At 27.6% G+C, this 21,491-nt stretch overlaps 7 protein-coding genes and 1 long non-coding RNA gene across 14 annotated transcripts; 5 read left to right on the top strand and 3 right to left on the bottom strand.

The window, feature by feature from the left end:
• Positions 1-86: 86 nt before the first annotated feature.
• LOC118067035 (uncharacterized) lies at positions 87-1,036 on the bottom strand. The gene is made up of 4 exons (XR_004690312.1): positions 898-1,036; positions 587-667; positions 430-479; positions 87-292 (listed from the first exon to the last, which is right to left on the bottom strand). It is a non-coding gene; the product is annotated as an uncharacterized lncRNA (long non-coding RNA).
• Positions 1,037-1,085: 49 nt separating this feature from the next.
• Positions 1,086-5,068, top strand: Mtr4 (exosome RNA helicase Mtr4). Its single transcript, XM_035083552.1, has 5 exons — positions 1,086-1,337; positions 1,838-1,936; positions 2,003-2,245; positions 2,329-4,775; positions 4,875-5,068. The coding sequence occupies exons 1-5, from the start codon at positions 1,228-1,230 to the stop codon at positions 5,030-5,032; spliced, it is 3,057 nt and encodes a 1,018-aa protein (XP_034939443.1). The 5' UTR covers positions 1,086-1,227; the 3' UTR covers positions 5,033-5,068.
• A 1,034-nt stretch (positions 5,069-6,102) lies between these two features.
• casp (Fas associated factor casp) lies at positions 6,103-10,055 on the top strand. Of its 6 annotated transcripts, none has more exons than XM_035083587.1 (13): positions 6,103-6,386; positions 6,670-6,853; positions 6,985-7,053; positions 7,127-7,406; positions 7,476-7,653; positions 7,709-7,988; positions 8,065-8,200; positions 8,281-8,426; positions 8,515-8,669; positions 9,018-9,213; positions 9,279-9,382; positions 9,446-9,758; positions 9,924-10,055. In XM_035083587.1, exons 2-13 carry the CDS (start codon positions 6,815-6,817, stop codon positions 10,002-10,004), a joined length of 1,977 nt encoding a protein of 658 aa, XP_034939478.1. In that variant the 5' UTR covers positions 6,103-6,386; positions 6,670-6,814; the 3' UTR covers positions 10,005-10,055. The 6 variants fall into 6 exon arrangements, with proteins under 6 accessions (XP_034939478.1, XP_034939481.1, XP_034939475.1 ...); XM_035083590.1 differs by having other exon boundaries at positions 6,666-6,853; positions 7,131-7,406; XM_035083584.1 differs by having other exon boundaries at positions 6,666-6,853.
• Positions 10,056-10,130: 75 nt separating this feature from the next.
• On the top strand, positions 10,131-11,456 carry LOC118067059 (small integral membrane protein 12). 2 transcript variants are annotated; one of them, XM_035083593.1, is made up of 2 exons: positions 10,131-10,985; positions 11,065-11,456. In XM_035083593.1, the coding sequence occupies exon 2, from the start codon at positions 11,105-11,107 to the stop codon at positions 11,345-11,347; it is 243 nt and encodes an 80-aa protein (XP_034939484.1). In that variant the 5' UTR covers positions 10,131-10,985; positions 11,065-11,104; the 3' UTR covers positions 11,348-11,456. The 2 variants fall into 2 exon arrangements, with proteins under 2 accessions (XP_034939484.1, XP_034939483.1); XM_035083592.1 differs by having other exon boundaries at positions 10,594-10,985; positions 11,057-11,456.
• LOC118067044 (metalloendopeptidase OMA1, mitochondrial-like) lies at positions 11,447-14,378 on the bottom strand. Its single transcript, XM_035083572.1, has 8 exons — positions 14,323-14,378; positions 14,087-14,170; positions 13,439-13,647; positions 13,226-13,365; positions 12,925-13,098; positions 12,750-12,857; positions 12,276-12,653; positions 11,447-11,939 (listed from the first exon to the last, which is right to left on the bottom strand). The coding sequence occupies exons 1-8, from the start codon at positions 14,376-14,378 to the stop codon at positions 11,868-11,870; spliced, it is 1,221 nt and encodes a 406-aa protein (XP_034939463.1). The 3' UTR covers positions 11,447-11,867.
• On the top strand, positions 14,258-15,468 carry hoip (NHP2-like protein 1 hoip). The gene is made up of 2 exons (XM_035083591.1): positions 14,258-14,513; positions 14,994-15,468. Exons 1-2 carry the CDS (start codon positions 14,511-14,513, stop codon positions 15,372-15,374), a joined length of 384 nt encoding a protein of 127 aa, XP_034939482.1. The 5' UTR covers positions 14,258-14,510; the 3' UTR covers positions 15,375-15,468.
• Positions 15,469-15,602: 134 nt separating this feature from the next.
• Positions 15,603-17,551, bottom strand: Alg1 (ALG1, chitobiosyldiphosphodolichol beta-mannosyltransferase). The gene is made up of 6 exons (XM_035083582.1): positions 17,182-17,551; positions 16,758-17,100; positions 16,425-16,675; positions 16,170-16,343; positions 15,975-16,089; positions 15,603-15,903 (listed from the first exon to the last, which is right to left on the bottom strand). Exons 1-6 carry the CDS (start codon positions 17,471-17,473, stop codon positions 15,693-15,695), a joined length of 1,386 nt encoding a protein of 461 aa, XP_034939473.1. The 5' UTR covers positions 17,474-17,551; the 3' UTR covers positions 15,603-15,692.
• Positions 17,552-17,654: 103 nt separating this feature from the next.
• On the top strand, positions 17,655-21,491 carry elg1 (enhanced level of genomic instability 1). The gene is made up of 3 exons (XM_035083648.1): positions 17,655-18,840; positions 19,080-20,536; positions 20,623-21,491. Exons 1-3 carry the CDS (start codon positions 17,793-17,795, stop codon positions 21,370-21,372), a joined length of 3,255 nt encoding a protein of 1,084 aa, XP_034939539.1. The 5' UTR covers positions 17,655-17,792; the 3' UTR covers positions 21,373-21,491.

Genomic DNA, 21,491 nt, shown 5'->3' with positions numbered 1-21,491 from the left:
ATTGATTCGTAAAGACAAAAGTGTCTTTTTTTTATTTATTATATAGAAAAAATGAAACCAACAACAATCCGACAAGTATAGCAGGATTGATGAGTATGATTTGTGAAGTGTTACAATCATTGTTCAATGAGATAGAATTTAAATGAGAAAAAACATTCTCCACTCGTAACTTCTTTAACTCTTTTTCTTCAGTGTCCTCAATTTTCTTTCTCCTTTTCCTTGTTCCTCTTATTGGTTTATTGTTATTTCCCCATTGTATAGGGAACTGATTCTCATTTGAATTTCTCTGTCTCTGAAACATTTTTTATAAAGTTAGATAAAAATAGAGACCTAAAAGCATTTGACAAGAGGTCAGAGATTAGAATAAGCTAAATAAAATTATAATAGACGTAATTTATTATAGAATAATGCAGTATAATGTTACTATACCTATAACCGATCCCATTCTAAGAGTTCATAAAGTGGTAATGATTCTTTTGCTGAAAAATTTGAACTTAATAGAATAACTTTCAAATTTTATATTATATTTTTATAATAGAATCAGATGTAAATTATCGAATTATAGAGTTCTTTAATTTCAGAGTACCTTGTTTGCATTGTCTGATCACAGATTCTGGTAATGTCCTCAGACGATCCATGGGAACCAGTGTAGTAACATAAGACTCTACTGCAAAAGTCAAAAGTTTTAATTTTTTAATAACATATAAAAGATTTTTTGTCAAACAAATATCTTCAAGCCTTTCTTTAATAAAAACGTCAAATATTGTCAGGTGCAAAACAATAAACTTGACATGATCTCTTTACAAGTCTCTACAAGATCATATTGTTGATTAACTCCATTATTTTGAATTATTATACACGTAAAAAAAGTTATCAAAGCAAACATTAATTACTTACTATTTTTTAGTATTTTATGTAAACTTTCTTTTTTTAAAAAGATTCTCTCTTAAATTATTCTTTTCATAACTTTGACAATGTTTATTTAGCCATATCAGCGGCTATTATTCAAATAATACTTACGAGAGTGGGGACAAACTACTATAGTTTGACTACATTGGGTTTTAACTATACATATATACGCCGAGGTCAATTGTATTTTTCGAGGTGCTTTTTTCTTCTTAGTTTACAATAGAATTCTTGATACACAAATATCAAAGATAAACATATTTTTAATAATAATATCGAATATTTTTTTTATTCGAATGATTTCAATAAATTGGATAAAAAATGGCAGATTTTGAAATAGATGTTTTCAATGCATTTGATCAAACTGACGATAAAAATACAGAAAACGTGACAACTCCAAAAGAGTTTTCTGAAGATACATCACATGAGAGGTAAAGCTAGTTTCTTTTTCTTATTCTTTAAATATTAAAAATTTAATTAAAATATTAAATTACAAAATTTCGTTTTCGATAGTATTGTTAGTTACATAAATTATTAAATATCAATGATTGCTCATACTCAAACTTTGTCAAAGTTTTATAATTAACCTCAAAATAAGAAAACTTTAGAAAAATATGATTTCAACAAATAAGAATGTTTCCTTCAGTATAAGTTATATATAAAAGACTTGAGAATTCACTGGAAATTGATTAATGATTTTAATTTGAAGACAGATTAGGTGAGTTCATAATGAAAAATACTGATATTCAGTTTTAATTTTAGTAGCGTGGGAGTAAAATTAACTCAAGTTATCTTTCTAAGGTTGAATAGTTGTTATTACAAATATTACAAAGTTTTGAATTATTCTGATTTTTTTATTATTATTCCCATCAATATACATATCCATTATCAATATTAATTTTATTAATTTATGGTAATATGATTTTTACAGATTGATTGATCTCCAACTTAATTCAAAACGTCTCTGCGAAGAAAACATCGATAATGTATATAAAAAACAAAAAACCAATGCAATTTTGGATGACATTAAGTATGAAATGATTGTATATTGAACGTATGGTTTTCTATTTAATCATTGAAAAATTTTATTTTTCAGCCTAGATGAATTAATTACTCAAATAAAAATTCATAAGATTGAAACAATTGAATCATGTACTCATGAAGTAGCTGTTCCGCCAAATCATGAATATGTACCTTTAGATAACAAAATAACACAGCCTGCAAAGGCATACAAGTTCGTTTTAGATCCATTTCAAAAGGAAGCTATTTTATGTATTGAAAACAATCAGTCTGTTTTAGTATCAGCGCATACTTCAGCTGGAAAAACAGTAGTTGCTGAGTAAGTATTATTTTTTTCTTTCTGCTGACACGCTTGTCGATGATATTTAGATTTTAATATTATTTCAACGTGTAATTGAACAGATATGCCATTGCGTGTTCACTCAGAAACAAACAAAGAGTTATCTACACAACGCCTATAAAAGCTTTGAGTAATCAAAAATATCGTGAATTTTTTGAAGAATTCAAAGATGTAGGATTAATTACTGGAGATGTTACCATCAATCCAACAGCAAGTGTATTAATTATGACAACAGAAATATTAAGAAATATGTTATACAGAGGTTCAGAGGTAATGCGAGAAGTTGGTTGGGTAATTTTTGATGAAATTCATTACATGCGAGATAAAGAACGAGGAGTTGTTTGGGAAGAGACTCTGATATTACTTCCAGATAATGTTCATTATGTTTTTTTGTCTGCTACAATTCCGAATGCTCGTCAGTTTGTCGAATGGGTCGCTCATTTACATCATCAACCATGTCATGTTGTTTATACTGATTATAGACCTACACCATTACAACATTACATATTCCCTGCCGGTGGTGACGGTATTCATTTAGTTGTTAATGAAGATGGTGTTTTTAAAGAAGACAATTTTAACAGAGCTATGATTTACCTACAACAACAAGGGGATAGTGCGAAAGGTGATATGAAAGGACGTAAAGGTGGCATCCGTGGAACGGTTCCCTCACAATCAAATATTTTTAAAATTGTTAAAATGATAATGGAAAGAAATTTTGCACCAGTTATAATATTCAGTTTTTCAAAAAAAGACTGCGAAATATACGCTATGCAAATGGCTCAACTTGATTTTAATACTTCCCAAGAAAAACAACTTATTGATGAAGTCTTCAAAAATGCTATGGATGTGTTGAGTGAAGAAGATCGGAAGTTACCACAAGTAGAAAATGTTCTTCCTTTATTGAAAAGAGGTATTGGCATTCATCATGGTGGGTTACTTCCTATTTTAAAAGAAACTGTCGAAATATTATTCAGTGAAGGTTTAATAAAAGCATTATTTGCAACGGAAACATTCGCAATGGGTTTGAATATGCCTGCTAGAACTGTATTATTTACTACTCCAAGAAAATTTGATGGTAAAGATTTCAGGTGGATCACATCTGGTGAATATATACAAATGTCTGGACGTGCTGGTAGAAGAGGATTAGATGAAAAGGGTATTGTTATTTTAATGATTGATGAAAAAGTAAGTCCTTCTGTAGGCAAAGAAATAATTCAAGGAAAAGCGGATCCAATTAATTCAGCTTTCCATTTAACATATAACATGGTTCTTAATCTTTTAAGAGTGGAAGAAATTAATCCAGAATACATGTTAGAAAGAAGTTTTTATCAATTTCAAAATCAGGCAACTATTCCCATTCTATATAATAAAGTAAAAGAACTTCAACAATCATTTGATTCTATTCATATAGACAATTATGATTGTATAGCCTCTTACCATGAAATCCGACAGCAACTTGATAGACTAGGAGTAGAGTATCGTAATTATTTAACAAAACCAGAATATCTTATACCATTTTTACAACCAGGAAGATTAGTTAAGATAAAAAACGAGAATGACTGTTTTGATTGGGGAATAATCGTCAACTTTAAAAAAAAAAATTCAAAACATCCTAAAGAAAATAGTGCTGTGATAGTTGATGTATTACTTCATATTTCGAAGCAATCAACTGAAAATGCTCCTACTGCTTGTCATAACGATGAAGATGGTGAAATTGAAGTTGTGCCTGTATTACATACACTTATTTATCAAATCAGTTCACTAAGAATTTACTACCCTAAAGATTTACGTCCTCTAGACAATCGAAAAAGCGTTTTAAAAACGATTCAAGAAGTTAAAAAACGTTTTCCAGACGGTCCACCATTGCTTAATCCTGTTACAGATATGAAAATTGAAGAAGCTGAATTCAAAGATATTGTTAATCAAATAAAAAATTTAGAAGAAAGGCTATTCACTCATTCATTTCATCAAGATCCAAATCTAAAGGAATTATACAATATATTTTTAAATAAAGAAGAAACAGGAATTCAATTAAAACAAGCTAAATCAGATCTAAAAAAAGCGAAGTCTATATTAAAAATGGATGAACTTAAATCTCGAAAACGAGTGTTACGAAGATTGGCATATTGCACAGGTGCAGATGTCATAGAACTAAAAGGACGTGTAGCATGTGAATTAAATGGAGCTGATGAATTACTATTGACCGAAATGATTTTTAATGGATTATTTAGAGAATTAAATGTTCCACAAATGACTGCTTTATTAAGTTGTTTTGTGTGTGATGAAAAATCAAATGAAATGCCAAAATTAGTTTCTGAGTTGAATGGACCTTTAAAACAAATGCAAGACTTAGCTCGAAAAATTGCTAAGATATCATTAGAAGCCAATTTAGAGCTTGATGAAGATTCTTATGTTGAGAAGTTTAAACCATATTTGATGGATGTAGTTTATTCTTGGTGTAAAGGGGCTAGTTTCTTACAAATATGTAAAATGACGGATATTTACGAAGGTAAATCATTATTGATATTATAATAAAAGTTTGAAAAAAGTTAACTTTTTCTCTAATTCGACTATATATTAATTGTATTAATATCTTTGAAATTTTTAGGTTCTATTATTCGATGTATGCGTCGTTTAGAAGAAATTTTACGACAATTAAGCCAAGCTGCAAAAAATATTGGGAATACAGATTTAGAAAATAAATTTAGTGAAGCTATAAAAATATTGAAACGAGACATCGTTTTTGCGGCTTCTTTATACTTATGAGAAATCAAATAAAATAGTTATTTAAAAAAAAAAAAATATTTCTTGATTTATGTACATTAACAGGTGTAAACATATCAAATGAGCCAAAGAAATACTCTCCTCACGCCGTTTAATCTATAGTAGGGATATGTGATTTATATGATATTTGAAAGAGAAATAATAAGGTCATTTTGAATAGTTCTGTAATATGCAAATCTGGTTTTATTACCTGCTTTGTTTAAAAGATCAAAAGCTTGGTGTGACAATTATGTTTCCATAAAAACTTTTAGAATACATTACCTCTTTGAAAAACATAAAAGTCGATTATTTGTATCTGAGAACTACACCAAGTTTTCGATAGTTAATAAAAAACGTAGTTAAAATAATTACATTTGTTCATATCCCTAAATCTTTAATTCAATTTTCTTTTTATTTATGTATATTTTTTTATATTCGATTTCATCTTTTATTGATCTTTTCTTCAACGATCTTTAAGATATTTAAAAAAAAATTAAGTTATAGCTAATTTTTAAATGTACATAATTGATTAACAATGATTTAGATATTTTTTTAATAAAATATTTTTATAAAAGTAGCATATTTTGCTCGAAAATAGCCTGTTAATAGGTTGAAATAATTTATAATGAAAATTTCAAATGAAATGATCAAAAATATTCTTTTGAAATAACCAAAATACATTTTGTTTAATAGATAGTCTATTCAAAGAAAACAAAAACTCAAATACAGCCTAATTGTTTTGATTTAATTTCCATAATAATAAATTATACTCAGATTTGGAATGTCATGAATTGCTTTTAGTTGTTTTAAATCTTCATGTATAAAATAAATTGTAATTATTATTGTAAAAGAAAAATCTTGGTTTAATTAAGTAAATTCCATTTTTGAATATTCCCGCACATTAAATTGGTGCATAAACCCGGTGCATAAGTGAGAGGAAACAATCATTTCTGGGCAGAACGCCTATATTTTATATCACATTCTCATTGTTATTAATATAGCCACTATCCTTAATAATTATTTCGAATTTCTGCTACTAGTAAACGAAAAATCAGAAGACAGTTCACCATAATCGTCAGTTTGTCTACTCCAAGTTAGAAGAAAGCCGCCTGAGTCATTCTTTTTTCAGTGTGACTATAGTATATTATTTGTATGGATCTATCTATTAAACTTTAAATTACCAAGTTGTGTTCTTATAACAGATTAAAAATATAAAAAAATTTTAATGAGTATTTTTGCATAATTGCTCGCCTCTAATTGATTAGTACATCATTCCGCCATTTTCGAGATAACACACGCAAAGAAACTGTACATATGAATTCAGTTTTTCTACGGGCTTTATATATTTGATTTAACGGTATTTAAGTTAGTTTTTCTATTACTTATAGATTGTTTATGAATTATCATCAAATATAATTTCAATTTAAATGTTACGCATTCATGTATTAACAGTTCCAATTGAACAATAATAACTTAGAGAACAGTTTATAATAAACATGATGCATCATAGACAAGTAATACAATTTTCAACGTTTTCTTGCCGTTATTTTATCTTTACTTTCCTATCTTATAATTATAATGATCTTAAGTAATTTTATTTAGTGTATAATAAATTTTAATGAGTCCATTTTTTTAGCAAGATTCATTTGTTTTAATTAACTAATAAATGGTGCAAAAAAAGCAAAAAAGTATTTAGTTTACACTGATTTATCTGACTTACGTAAAAAATATACAAATTGTAAAAAAAGCTACCATTCAAAGCGAATGACTTGAAGTTTCAACACGATGTCGGAAAATCGTGAAGTAACTTTAGCTGATTTTCAGGTAAGAAAATTACTTGTGTAACAAGTTGTTCCTCTCATTTGGAGTGACAAGTTACAATTTATCTTTTTGTCTTTAAATAACAATATTTTGGAAGCAAATATTCAAAAAAATTATTATTCCTGTTTTCACAGGCATGCAGTGGTATTGATGATGTAGGCGAAGCAATTGAACATCTTGAACGAAATAATTGGGATTTATTGGTTCATATTTATTATTGATTGATTAAATTCAGTATAATCAGGAGTAGATTAATTTAAATTAAAATATTTATAGGCAGCTCTGAATACGGTTATGCACCATGATACTCAGCAACTACCATCTGAAACAAATCCTGATATTGAAATGGTAGAAGTTATAGAAGGAGCATCAGTTATTAAATATTCTTCTCAAAGTATTAATAACAAATTAAAAAACTCTCAGCCTTACAGCAGTGACAATGTTAAACCTGGTACCAGTACTATTAAAAATTCACCTACACCAAGAATTTTAACTTTCTTCATTAATTATTTAGATCAAATATACAAAATTGACATCTCTGAGTTATGCACGATAAGTAAGTTGAATAAAAAAAAATCATTGAAAGATTCATGAAATTGTTTATTATTTCTTTATTTATTTTTAGGTGATTTAAAAGATACAATATCTGAAAGAACAAATGTAGGTTCATGTCAACAAAAACTTTACGGTTGGCATCGAGAACCTATCAATAATTCAGTAATTTTAAAATCACTAAATTTACCACAAGAAAATAAGTTAAATTTATGCAAAAAAAGTGAGCCTGGTGACTCTAGCTCGGAAAGGTAAGATGATGAACAATAATAGAATTCTTTCATTTTGATACATATTTTTTTACAGAGTATGCTTATCAGATCGACTCACTCGTACATATACTTTAAATATTTACGATGAGACTAATAACAAATCATATAAATTACAATTTTCTGGAACACATACAGTACTTGAGGTTAAAACAGGTATTTATTCATTAATAGATATTCCTGTGAGAAATCAAAAATGGAGTGGTTGGCCAAGTACCGTAAAAGATGATAGAACAATACTTGCCCAAAGTGGTATTTCATATCCAGAACATGATTTATCTGTATCACAAATGGTGTGTAAAGATAAAAAAGAAAAGGTAAAAAGTTATGAACTTTATTGCAAACATACCCACTTCTTATATTTTATTTGTATTAATTATGAATAAATTTTAGACTTTTACAGTAGAAAGTGATAGTTCCGGTAATGAAATAGATGATACTGAAGACTTTGAAGATGCTCAAGAATCATTTATAATTGAAGATGATATATTTATTGACCCTGTACGATCTACAAAGCCTCAACATTTAAGTACGCAATTAATTTTCTTTTGATATTTAAGATTTGTAATCTTGTTTATGCTAACTTTTTATTATTCATATTTTATTTAGTGCCTGATAATGTTGAAGATGAAACAGTTGGCACTCTTCATTTTTCGGAACAGTTTGAAAAACGATATGGCCCTGTCCATCCAGAATTTTTCACTGGTACATTTGATGAAGCGGTTCGAGAATCATGTTTAAAACCACCTCGGGAGGTAGATTATCTATTATTAATGAATACAGAAATGGTTTAAAGCAGTACTACTTTTTTTTTAAATATTTATAATTTTTATATATTTTCAGAGAAAACTTTTGGCTGTATATTTACATCATGATAATAGTGTTCTAACGAATGTATTTTGTACACAATTATTAGGATGTGAAACAGTTTTACAACTTCTTTCTGCTAATTTTATTATATGGGGTTGGGATTTGACTTTTGAAAGTAACAAGCAGAAGTAATAAAATTTATATCCTTTTTTATTTCAAGGATGTATTACAGAAAATATGTTGATAACAATATAAACATACAAATCATTATTGAAAAGAACATTTTTTTTATAATAATTCAATGTAAATGCATTCTATCATATTTCAATTTAACAAGTAAACAACAGTAATTAAAATTCTAAAAAAATACAAATTCAAAAAATAAATATTAATTTGAAACAAACATCAAATCATCATATGACAAACAATTAGTTGAAACTCAAAGTTTTATATTTCATTATAGCATAACTGTAATACATTCTTCAAAAATGTTTATTAATCGTTCATGGCATAATATTAGATATTTATTATGTTAGATTTTTGTCATCGGCAGTTCACTCTTTAGGTTTAGTTGGTTCTGAAACCATCCGAAATATTGATATTGATACATTACCTGTATTAATTATTTTTATGAGATCCAAATCCACAACCGAAATTTTCACAGTTGTACATGGAAATATCGGAGTTAATGAACTATTAACTAATTTAATTCATGCAGTAGATGTGTTTCAAGTAAGGAAATGTTTTAATATTAAATGGTGATTTTGAATACATCATGTTTTCACAAATATTTGTAGGAACAAAAACGTGTTGATATGGATGCTGAAGAAGAGCGAAAGGCACGTGAAAGAGTAAAACAAGAACAAGATCGTGCATATCAAGAAAGTTTAGCAGCTGACAGGTATATGAATTTATTTTAACGTAACACATTATTTCATGTAAATTAATAAATGGAAACTTTTAGAGCTAAAGAAGAAGCTAAATTGGTTCAACAAGAATTAGAACGCCAACAAAAAGAACAAGCAGAAAATGATAGATTGGCCAGGGAAGCTAAAAAAGAAGCTCATAGACAAGCTATAGAGTTGAGTTTACCACCGGAACCCGATACAGAATCTAGAAGTAATATAGTGAAGATAAAAGTACGATTACCAGGAAGTAAATTTTTAGAACGAAGATTCTATTCTGACACTCCACTCGAAATTCTTCTTAATTTTTTGACGGTTGAGGGTTACCCCACTGAAGAATACAAAGTTTTGTCTAGCTGGCCTCGTCGCGATGTAAGTATATTCAAATATATCTGTATATAAAGATATTCTATTAAATATTTTCAAGTGCGAGAAATTTTTTTTTAATTATAATGAAAATCACCAAAAAATTTGCTTCAGAATACTATGTATATATTAGTTATACTATTTTTTAAAAACAAATATTTTTTATTTTAGCTCACATCAATGGATACTAAGTTAACACTAACAGAACTAAAATTTTGTATTCAAGAAACAGTAATCGTAGAGGAAAAATAAGCATGCTTGGTGGATATCGTAATGTTTGAAAATATAAAAATTTCATTTCGATTTATTTTTGAAGTTATAAAAACATTAAGTATAATTAAGTTAATTGAATATTTGTCTTACATATATAATGAAAAATACTTTGAAATTTAATTTTCAATTATAGTCAATATGAATTTTTTTAGTAATTTCGTAATATAAATTCTAGAATTGAAGAAAATTTAATTTTGAAAAAAAAATCAATATAATAAATATTAATAGAATTGTTGTTGTGCTTTTAATGTTGCTAGTTTATGTGACCCAACTAGTCTTGAAAAATTTAAAGTTTTTCATTTATTTCATCTGGAAATAGAGTCAGTTGGAGAGTAACATATTTTTTGAAGTCAAGAAATTGTTGAAAATAATCGATAATTATAATTAATAATCAGTCGAAATCGGCAAAAAAAATAAATAGCGAAATTTTTTTTAATGTAACTCCGAAAAGAGTTCACTTTTCTATTTGAGATGAGTAAAACTTTTTATACAGGTATGTAAAAAAGTATTTTTATTTCTAAGTAAAATAATTAAACCGTTTGAATCCACGTAAATATTTGTACATTTAATCATGTCTCTCTAGAATGAGTTTTAGAACTTCTTCAAATTGAAATTCATAAACAATGTAAAGAATAAGAATAATTGTATATTTTTTATAAAAAATAGGTACATTTAATTTAATTAATCAACTAATATTTGCGTACTTTATATAAAATACAGTAGAGGGAGACTCTCTGTTTTAGTAGAATGTGTATTTTTATGTTATGTGTTGCTTATTTGAGCTTTTCATTTGAAGCATTCAATTGAAATTCGAGTAAAGCGCAGCTGTCCATTCAACCATAAATTTGGTAGAAATGAAGCTTATGTTGTATACATAAAAATAAAGTCATATATAAAAAATAGAAAAGACTGATAGTTTTCTATAACAAAGGATGTCAGTTGAACTATACAAATTGATTGGTAAGTTGGCTCATATGATGATAAGGATTTTTTATTTTGTTTCGTACCAATAATTTCTGCAAACATATTAGACTTATAGGTTATTTCATAACTTTATGGATTAAATAAATCGTCACAAAATGTGGCCAATATTAATGAGTACCTTAAGACGATACGTACCGTATGTAACACTTCCATTCGCTGGTATTATTGGAATTATTGGTTCTTACTTGGAAGGCTGTGTATCGGATCGTCATACACCGAGTACAGCTCCTATTGTACAACAACGAGAAGAAAGATTTCTAGAAAATCTTGACTCTAATTCACATAATATTAGTAAACATAAACCTTTTGAAGTAAATATTTCACCATCATTGTCATGAAGACTATGTTGGAGTAAAATTTTTATAATTAGTTTATTTTTATTATAAAATATAAACATAAACGTTTTATATTTAAAGTTGGATGATAATAAAAGTGCGATTAAATATACATTGTGTGCAATTTATTATAATTTATTCAAAATCAAATAATCTAGTATGAAAGAGCTATTAATATTGTCATGTTTGATGAATTGTTAAAAGTAAAATGAAAAATTAAATGGGCTTACACTAATAAAAAATATCCGATCAAAAATTATATCTGATATATTATATCTAATCTGCTCTAATCCAAATGATAAAATAAGTGTTATTTAGTAAAATAATATGAACACATTTACAATACACTTGAAATCCTTATATTAAATTACATAAATATCCATCATTTCAGGAAGTTCCGTTTTCATAGAATATTATTGACCTCAAGTAACCCAAAAATCATAGTCGAATAATAGAATTTTATCGATAACGATTTTTTGATTTACTTTGTGTCGAATCATTAAATTATTTATTGCATTTGAAATTAAGCTCTACGATTTGTACTGGATAGTAAATTGAAGAACCATGAAGAAGTAGTCCTGTTTATACTTGGACACTATAAATAAATCAAAAATTGTAAATAGAATAATAATTTTATTAGAACAGGAAGATTTTTTATTGAAAAATTCCAATGTTCAAAGAAGTGAGAAATTGATGATCAAATTCTATTTTTAATCCAAATATTCAAGCAGGGATATCACTGTTAAAAGAATTTTTTGCTTTAGGTAAGATAATGAATAAGTAAATAACAAAAGAATGAGATATATCTGAAAAGTTGGAATTTAACAAAAAAAATGTTTCAATTCTAAAACTTTTTTGTTATTACTAAGAATATTATTCTTATTATAAAAAGGCCAATTATAATATGTAATTAATAAATTCTAATACTTACTCCAGATTTAGTTCTTATCTCAAGAGCTTCAGGTAATTTCGTTGTTAAATGTTTTTCTCGATCTTCATGGTTTGGATGTGTGGATAACCATGGAATATTTTTGGGCGTTATATTTAAATCTGAAAGTTTTTGCATAAGTCTCCAAAAAACGACAGATTCTCGAACGTCAAAGCATGCTTTTGCTGCAAGTATTAACCCAATATCATCAGCCTCTGTTTCTAATTTTCTGCTGTATGGTAGTGTGAGAAAAATATCTAGCATATTAATTCCTACAGCTTGTAAAATAAGAGCCAATAAATCAGGAAATATTGCCCATACTAATGTAATTGGAACAGCTAATAATATATCTTGTATAAAATTTCTTGATATTTGTTCGATCTATAAGAAAAATACACAAATATAAAAAGGAATAACACAAGTTTATCATCAGTAAAAGCTTGACTACTAAAGAATTTTGATGGATTATTTACTTACAGGATGTTGTAAAAGAACATGAGCGATTTCATGAGCTAAAATAATAGCTAATTGGTCATCATTTTGTGTCATTTTTAAAGCTCCCAAAAAAACAAAGATATTGCCACCCTATTAGAAAATAGTATGCATTTTAATAAATCATCTCAAACTATAATGATAGTGAATAAATACAAACCGGTAAAACATATGCATTCATTTCTTCTGAATTTACAACACTTAGAGTCCATTGTCTTTGTTGAACTTGAGGTAAATCTTGATTAGCTTTAAGTAATCTGTCAGTTATTTTTGACAGTCTTACATACGCTGGATGAGTTACTGGAACTATAAACTCTCGATGCGTATTTATATGCTATGAAAATATAATTTCAAATTATTTCAAACCATTATGTATACACAACAAATGAAATCAAATTTTAATCATTCTTGGTAGAATTACTCATTTGTTTTCAAGCATAAATACCAAATTGTTTACATACAACATCGAACGTTAATTTTTCCAGGACGTTTTGTTGATCTGGATTCAAAATTATAAACCGAGACCGACCAGTTAACGGTTCTTTTTCAATGTTCATTGTATAAAATATAGTAAGCATAAACATTAGTGCTCCAAAAATTCCTAAAATAATAAATTTAAATAAAAACAATTAGATAGACTGAAAAAGATTTATTGATCATTTTTCATAATTAACCATATATTTTTTGTCTTCTCGACGTAAACCATTTCTTAAGCTTTTCTCTTTCTTCTGGTGTTTTTTTTGCCCACCATCGTTTAAACAAACGCCCAAAAACAAGAGCAGTTATCCGTGTTAGAGGTCGAATCAAAAGGGCTAAACCAGGTGGAATACGGAGTGGTGGACTTGTATGGAATTGTAAATTGATGAATTGTATTCTTTTAATTCTATTGAAAAGTTTAAAATTTTTATTTTTATACAAATATGATGAGTGATTAACATTTTTTAACAATTGATCGGGAGATTTCCGTAAAATTGAAGATGAAAAAAGGGCACGAAAAACAATTTTATGTCTTCTACATGACGTAAAAGCCAACAACATTTTTGTTATTCTATATATTCATATCAATCTATAAATATTTAGTAATTTTTAATTTGACAGATATAACAGTAAAAATTTTGAACAAAACGAACGATCAACTCATAATTTTATGATAAATGAAGGTATTGTTGATCAATTCGAACGATAAAAATCCAAACATTTAAGAAATCACTCTGAATGTCAATAGAATTATTACAATTTATAAACTTTTCAATAAAATTATTTGCAAAATGAAAAGGGTACTGTTCTTATTTCATCATATTCAGATTTTAAGCAGTATATACTTTGAACTGATCAAAAGAGGTGTATCGTCATTTTCCACGTGTGTGTATGATGTACGTGTATATGTGTATATCGAAATATTGAAGCTGGGCCTTATTTAATTTTTTTTATAATTTTTGGAGCGTCATTATATTTTCTTTTATATATATAATTACTGAAAGAATAGACATCGGCACTATTCAAGATTTAGACATGAAGAGAAAGTCGTAATTGTGGCGATGTCGTAAACCGAAGTTACACCCGAATGAATCCGAAGTTGGATTTATGGTTAACTGATCTATGTGGCGAATTCATTCAACGTGCTGCTTGCGTTCTTATATTGTGGACACGATCCTCAGTGAAGCGATTTTTTGTTTAAATAATCGCCGAGAGGTTTTTAAATAAAATAAACAGTTTTCTAATAAATCCAAGTATAAATTTAACAAAATGGTAAGTGTTCACAGTCGTTTATTTCATAATTGTATCAATTCGTATACTTTGTTTGTCCAATAGAGGTTATGTTTTTAAGACGCTTTGTTTAATAAATTGATTTCATTGTTAAATTGTATTATAAAATACTAAGAATTGATTCTAATAATAAATATTATTGATTTTTAATTAATTTTTACTCGAGATATTCATTATAAATATGAATATTTTTTAATATTTAATGATATCCAAAATCAGCATTGTAATCACGTGTCAATAAAATTAAATTAAAGTGAATGAAAAAATTGATAGTTTATATAAATAAAAATACTAAATTTAATAATATTTTATTATAATGATTCAATTGCTAAAATCTATTAAAAAAATTCGATTTTGTTTGTTATGACACTAAACTCAAATTACCGCGTGGTTGCAATCCGTATAATCAGTGTAATAAATGATATATGATTAATAATAAAGTATTAATTTGAATTTTTCTAGACTGATGAAGTTAATCCAAAGGCCTATCCTTTAGCGGATGCCACTTTGACTGCCAAAATATTGAATTTGGTACAACAAGCAATGAATTACAAACAGTTGAAAAAAGGAGCTAATGAAGCTACCAAAACATTGAATCGTGGATTATCAGAATTTATCGTAATGGCTGCAGATGCTGAACCATTAGAAATTTTGTTGCACTTACCACTTCTTTGTGAAGATAAAAATGTTCCATACGTTTTTGTGAGAAGTAAACAAGCTTTAGGAAGAGCTTGTCAAGTATCCAGGCCTGTGGTAGCTTGTTCAGTTACAGTAAATGAAGGATCACAACTTAAACCACAAATTCAAGCCATTCAACAAGAAATTGAACGTCTTTTGGTTTAAATTGAACATTTTCTGCTGTATATGAATTAATTTTATATCCAAAAAGTGTATTTGTTAATTTTTTACTTGCTAAATAAAAAAACTAAAAAAAAAAAGAAAACTAAACTGGCTCTTCATAATTATTGTTATTATTATTTAATATATTAAATAGTATAAAAAAGCATGTAATTTAAAAACAAAAAAATGAACATTTAAATTACAGATTTTAATAAAAAATAAATGATCTTCGTATTTATAAATAGAAATGCAAAGTGCATTGTTATGGACATACAATAAATGTCTTACATTTAGTGCATTTTTGATGTGCAAAAAAAATGATTAATTAAAATAAGGTAGAACAACAGTTGACCAATTGCTATCCCAACGTAATTTTTGGAATGTTTTTAACTGTTCTCGAAATTCTTGATCTTTCTTCATTACTTTCTCATTATTAGGAAAATTAGTAAACCATATTTTTAATTGTTGAAATAATTCTCCATCATTGGAAAATACTAAACTATTTTCTTCATGTTTCACTAGCTCATTGAGACTGGATGTAATAATTATAATATTATCAATCAATTATGCAATTAATTGAAATGGCTTTATGATTTTACTTACCATGGGTAATTATATGCACACACCGGGAGACCACAGCCAAACATATCTACAACTTTCATTGGTAAATCTAAACCACTTGTTGATTTATGAAGACTTATACCTAAATCCGCACTTGCTAAAATTGAAACAGAATTCTATTTATATTCATCCCAAAGATTAAGTAAATATTATTAAATAAAGAAAAAAATGTTTAACCAAGTAATTTAGGATAATCTTCATTCGACAACCAAGGTGTCACAATTTTGACATGTTTCCATTTTTTACACTTAACAATAGCATTCCAAAAATCTTTTAAAGGCCCTTTTCCAGTGATAGCACAAATCAAATCTGGCAATGTTGAAGTTTTTGAACAACATGCTGTTTCATACTCTAAAAAATAAGTTCGAACCAATTTCCTAATTAATTTATTGAAGAAAATAAATTAATGAGAACGATACCAATTTTTATTACCATGTAAAGCCGTAAATAAAACTAGAAAATCTTCATCCTCGGTCCAACTCGTGCTTGAAACAATTAATGCAGGTCTAGGGTTTCTTAATTTAATATCACCATTATGAGAACTTTCAGTAAATATTGATGTATCTTTTTCTCCATTACCAAACTCCTCATAGGTTTCACTTAATTTTACAAATAAATTATGTTTCTCTGTTAAATCGATTGGACGAAATTCTTTAGCAGGTCTATCATAAAGTACTTTAGCTCTGAAATAATAAGAACGTATTTCATATAAACGAAAAAGAAAAAAAAATGAATTTTCTTTCATTGTAAATAAATCAACATTACTCGATATTCCATCGTGTTTTCAAATCATTCTTCATAGCATTAGTAACACACAGATTTTTGTCAGCTCTTGCACCAAAAAATGACTCAATGAACATTGTAATTTTCACTAGCAAATGGTCTTTTCCTATTCCTAATGCCATAATGGAATATGCATAATTATGCCAGTCTATTATTAATTGAGTATTAAAAAAACGACAATAAAACCAACAAACAGGAATGGTTGGAATTGCTGGCGGATTTTGGAGTAATAAATATGTTGATTGGACTTGTCGTACCAAAGTCCATATTAAATCGATAGATTGCCATATCGTTTTTATAGCATATGAAAGTAAACGAGGCATTTCTGTAAAAATTTAAGAAAAATATTGTTTATTATTAAAAAGTAATTTATTTTTTGTAAAATCTAAATCAACAACAGACGTACGATTATTCCATTCTGGTACAGGTTTTAAATAATGAATTTTAACAAATGAACTCTTCTGCAAATCTCTTAAAGGTTCAGAACCAGAATATCCTACAATATCCACGAAATATCCTTGCTTCATTAATGATAATGAATGATATTGCATCCGTGGGCTACGTCCAATGTCCCCTAATACAACAACACACACTCGTTTTTCTTCCCGAAATTTTCTTTTAGACCATAATGTCCATAGATTCCAACTAGTTATAATTATAACTAAACTACTGATTAAAAGCAGCATAAAAAACATCATGCCAATATTTTTATATTATTGTTAATTTGTTTTTAAATATCTTGCATTGAGAAAACTTATAAAATCCGATAAATTCATTATTCACTTATACATTCATGAAAACAGATACGACGGACTTTAAAGGTTAATGCACCGGCGCCCATTCGAAACTGGCCTTGCTTAATTGAACAGCTGATGTGGACAGAAAGCCGACGCCTTCGCGCCAAAACGGTGAGCAAAGTGTCTTGTGAACATTCGAGATGTTTTTATAATATTTATTGGTCATTTAGACATATATTTTTAAAATTACTTATACATTTTTATTGATAATTGAACGAAAATGAAGGACTTAACTCATTATTTAGTGGATGCTGTTAAATGTAGTGAAAATTCTGTTGAAACAGCTAGTGAGGTTATAGAAGAGTTACAAACAAATGTGAATGGAAATACTAATCAAAGAATTGAAAAACGAAGTAGAGTTAAAATAAAAATAACTAAATCAAATTCCCACGGTAAAATATGTGAAATAGTTAAAAGTAAAGATGATTTAATTGATAAAACACCTAGTCCATCGCCGGCTTCATCGAGAAAAACTAGAGGTTCATTGAAGAGTGCATTGAATGAAACTCCAACTAATTCTAATTCAAAAAATAAAATAAAATACAATGAAGAAATTCAAATGATGAATTTAGATTTATCAGATGAAAGTATTTATAGTCCTCCGAAAAGAACAAATTCTTCAATATCTCCGATAAAGAGATCTAATAATCAAATGGTTATGATGAAAGAAGAATCAAATGCTTTTCAAATTTTAATGACTCGTGATAAGCCAAATAAAAATATGTTTACTAATCATTCAACTTCTGATAAGTCTATAAACGAAATAAAAGATAATAATGATATCATGAGTAAATTTGAAAAAACTAAAGAAAAATTAGCTCCTGCAGATAACCGACTATACTCTAAAAGAAAATTAAATGATGAAGAAGAAGAAATTAAAATAGAAGAAGAGCTGAACAATCGAACAAAAATATTCAAACGAAACAGTAATGATAATGTTCAAAATAATTCTACATCTCTAAATCAAAGGATATCAACTCCACAAGGATTCCATAGTTATTTTACTAAAATTGTATCCGAAGAAAAAGAAAATCCGCAAGATAAAAGCCAATTAACTCTAGTTGATTCTATGAATAATAAAATTAATGGGCATAAGTCGACAGAAAATTTTAATAAATTAAAACATAACAAACATGAAAAGAAAATTAAAAATTCACAATCCAATTCAAACTCACCAATAATTGTGAATGAGCAAGAAAGTAATGATCCAATTCAAAATCGACTTAGAAAACAGCGATGGTCTTTAAGAATAAATTTACCGTTATCAGGTAAATATATAATTTTTTAAAAATATACTAATTAATTATTAATCGATTATAATTTCATTAATAATGATGATAACTAACAGCGAAAGTCTCCTACGACTTTGAAGGTTTTTTAACTTTTGAAATGTCTAGTTGATGGCAATGATTCATTAAACACTTTGATCTCTGATTTTATATCTCTGAAAATATTTAATTATATAGTATTTGATAGGCAATTAATATTCGTATTTTTATTGTTTTAGATGACGACAGTGACAGTGAAACCAAAAAATCATCGATAAATGGTGATGATGATAGTAATGATCTATTGTTTGGTAAAAAAATAAAATCTAAAGAAAAATTGAAAAAGCAAAATCCAGAAAAAGAGAAAAAAAGGAAAGTTAACAAAAAATCTAAAGTCTTTACAAGAAATACATCTTCAGAATCTGATGACGTGAAAAATAATACAGATATCGAAATAATTGAATCAAAAATATCAAAAAGGCCACCAAATGAAAAGCTGGCACCTTTATTTGTGAAAAAGCCAAAACCTGATCCTAATGTGATAGCAGCTCGACAATTATTTTTGCATTCACAATCTCCCGAGAAAGAGAGAAAAAAACTTGAAAAAATAAATATGAATCCCAAAACATTAACATTATCGTTTCCAACTATTTCTCATGTCACTCAAATTGAAAAAACTGGAAGTAGTTCATTAGCAGACTTGAAATATTGTTTCAAAGAATTAACATCTACTTACAATCCAACGTTTAATATTACAGACTTTAAATCTGTTATTAACTTAAATAATTCTGCTCTAATAAAAAGTAGTCAATCAAATAAGTTAATAAAACAAGATTGTGATCTTGAAGAAGTATTAAAAGAAATCGAAGAACAATGTACAGATGTTAGAGAAATGTGGACCAAGATATGTGCAATGACAAATAAGCAAAATAATATTGTATCTCCAAAAAGGCGAGGAAGAAAGAAAAAGTCTGTCGATGGTGGAGTTAATGTAGTTGCTGAAACGAATAATAATGAGAATGACGTTTGGACCCAAAAATACAAGCCTTTGAACACCAAAGAAATTATTGGAAATGAAGAAGCTGTTATGAAATTGAAAAATTGGCTTAATTCTTGGTCTCTTTCAGCGAATAATGATGACTACAGTAGCAGTGAAGAATTTTATAACTCCGATAATAGTCGATCTTGTAATGCTCAAAGTAGTCAACAAGTTGCTGTTCTTCTAGGACCTCATGGCAGTGGTAAAACTATTAGTGTTTATGCAATTGCCGAAGAATTAGGTTATAATGTCTTAGAGGTTAATGCATCAAGTAAACGACCTGGTCGAAAAATTCTAAAAGATCTTGATGAAGCTACAAAATCACATCGAGTTAAAAATTCTGATTTGAAATCAATATTCCAACAAACAGATTTGAATGAGAAAAAAGTTCAAAAAAACTCTTTAATATTGTTTGAGGACGTGGATATTATCTTTGATGAAGATGAAGGATTCATATCAGCTGCTTATCAGTTAGCATCAAATACTAAACGACCGATAGTAATGACTTGTAGAGATTCATGTACACATTTAAGTAGAATGGCACCGCAACAACTAAAGATTTATTTTCAAGCTACTCAAGGATCAAGAGCGCTGGCATTTTTGGATTTGATTAGTTTAGCTGAGGCTGGAACTCGTTTACCACGATCGTGCTTAGATGTAAGAATTTATATGTTTTTTTGTTACTTTATAATAATTATATCACACATTTAAATACAATTCCTAAATACAAATTCTTTTTTCAGAAATTTTTAATTAATGGAGATTTGAGAAAAGCTTTACTTCAACTTCAATATTTATTAGCATCAGAAACACCATCAACATTTCTGCCATCGAATGATTTCCGTGAAACCCTATGGCAAGACATGAGAAATTATTTATACAAACCAACAGTTAAATTACATAAAAAACGAATTAAGAAAAAAAGTAAAGCAGCATTAAAAGAAAGTGAAATTAGCAGTCAAGATTCAAATAATAAGAATATAATTCATGATTTAGCCAATGACTTGGATACAATATCAATCATTTCATCATTAGTCGATGTTAATGATAGTATTTTAAATGTATCTCAATTAAAATTTGAGCCAAGTTTATCTTTAGAAGAAAATATGTCTTATTATTCAATCAATCATGTACGAAGTATAGAAATTGGTGAATGGCTAAGACATCAAACGATGTCAAAATATGCTTCAGATGTTGATGATGTTGATCATTCCAAAGTCGTGAAACAATTATTGTTGAAGAAAGAATTAAATATTGGAGTAGATACAGCTTTATCGCAAATTTCAATGCACACATTAGATTCTAGAATAATGGCAGTTGATTATTTGCCAGCTACTCGTACGATATGTAGAGCAGAAGAATTAAAGTCAACAAATAATACTAAACGAGGCAATAGATTTTTCCATTATTTACATAATTTTAGACTACCTTCTGGCTCTTTGAAACCAACTATTTTAGCAGCTGCATGTAAAGTAATGCAAGAAAAACTTTGAATAATTATATTTTGTTTGATAAAATTTATTGTATATTATTATTATTATTATTGCTATTTATAAAATTAGAAATAGTTTTAATGATGGATGTAATTGTTAATCATGAAAAAAGAAATAAC

The sequence above is a fragment of the Chelonus insularis genome, unplaced genomic scaffold (genome assembly GCF_013357705.1).
Source record: "Chelonus insularis isolate UGA/USDA-ARS -01 unplaced genomic scaffold, ASM1335770v1 contig_35_pilon, whole genome shotgun sequence".
In the NCBI taxonomy this organism is placed as follows: Eukaryota; Metazoa; Arthropoda; class Insecta; order Hymenoptera; family Braconidae; genus Chelonus; species Chelonus insularis.
The sequence above is the reverse complement of the archived record's forward strand: the minus strand, read 5'-3'. Positions and strand labels throughout refer to the sequence as shown.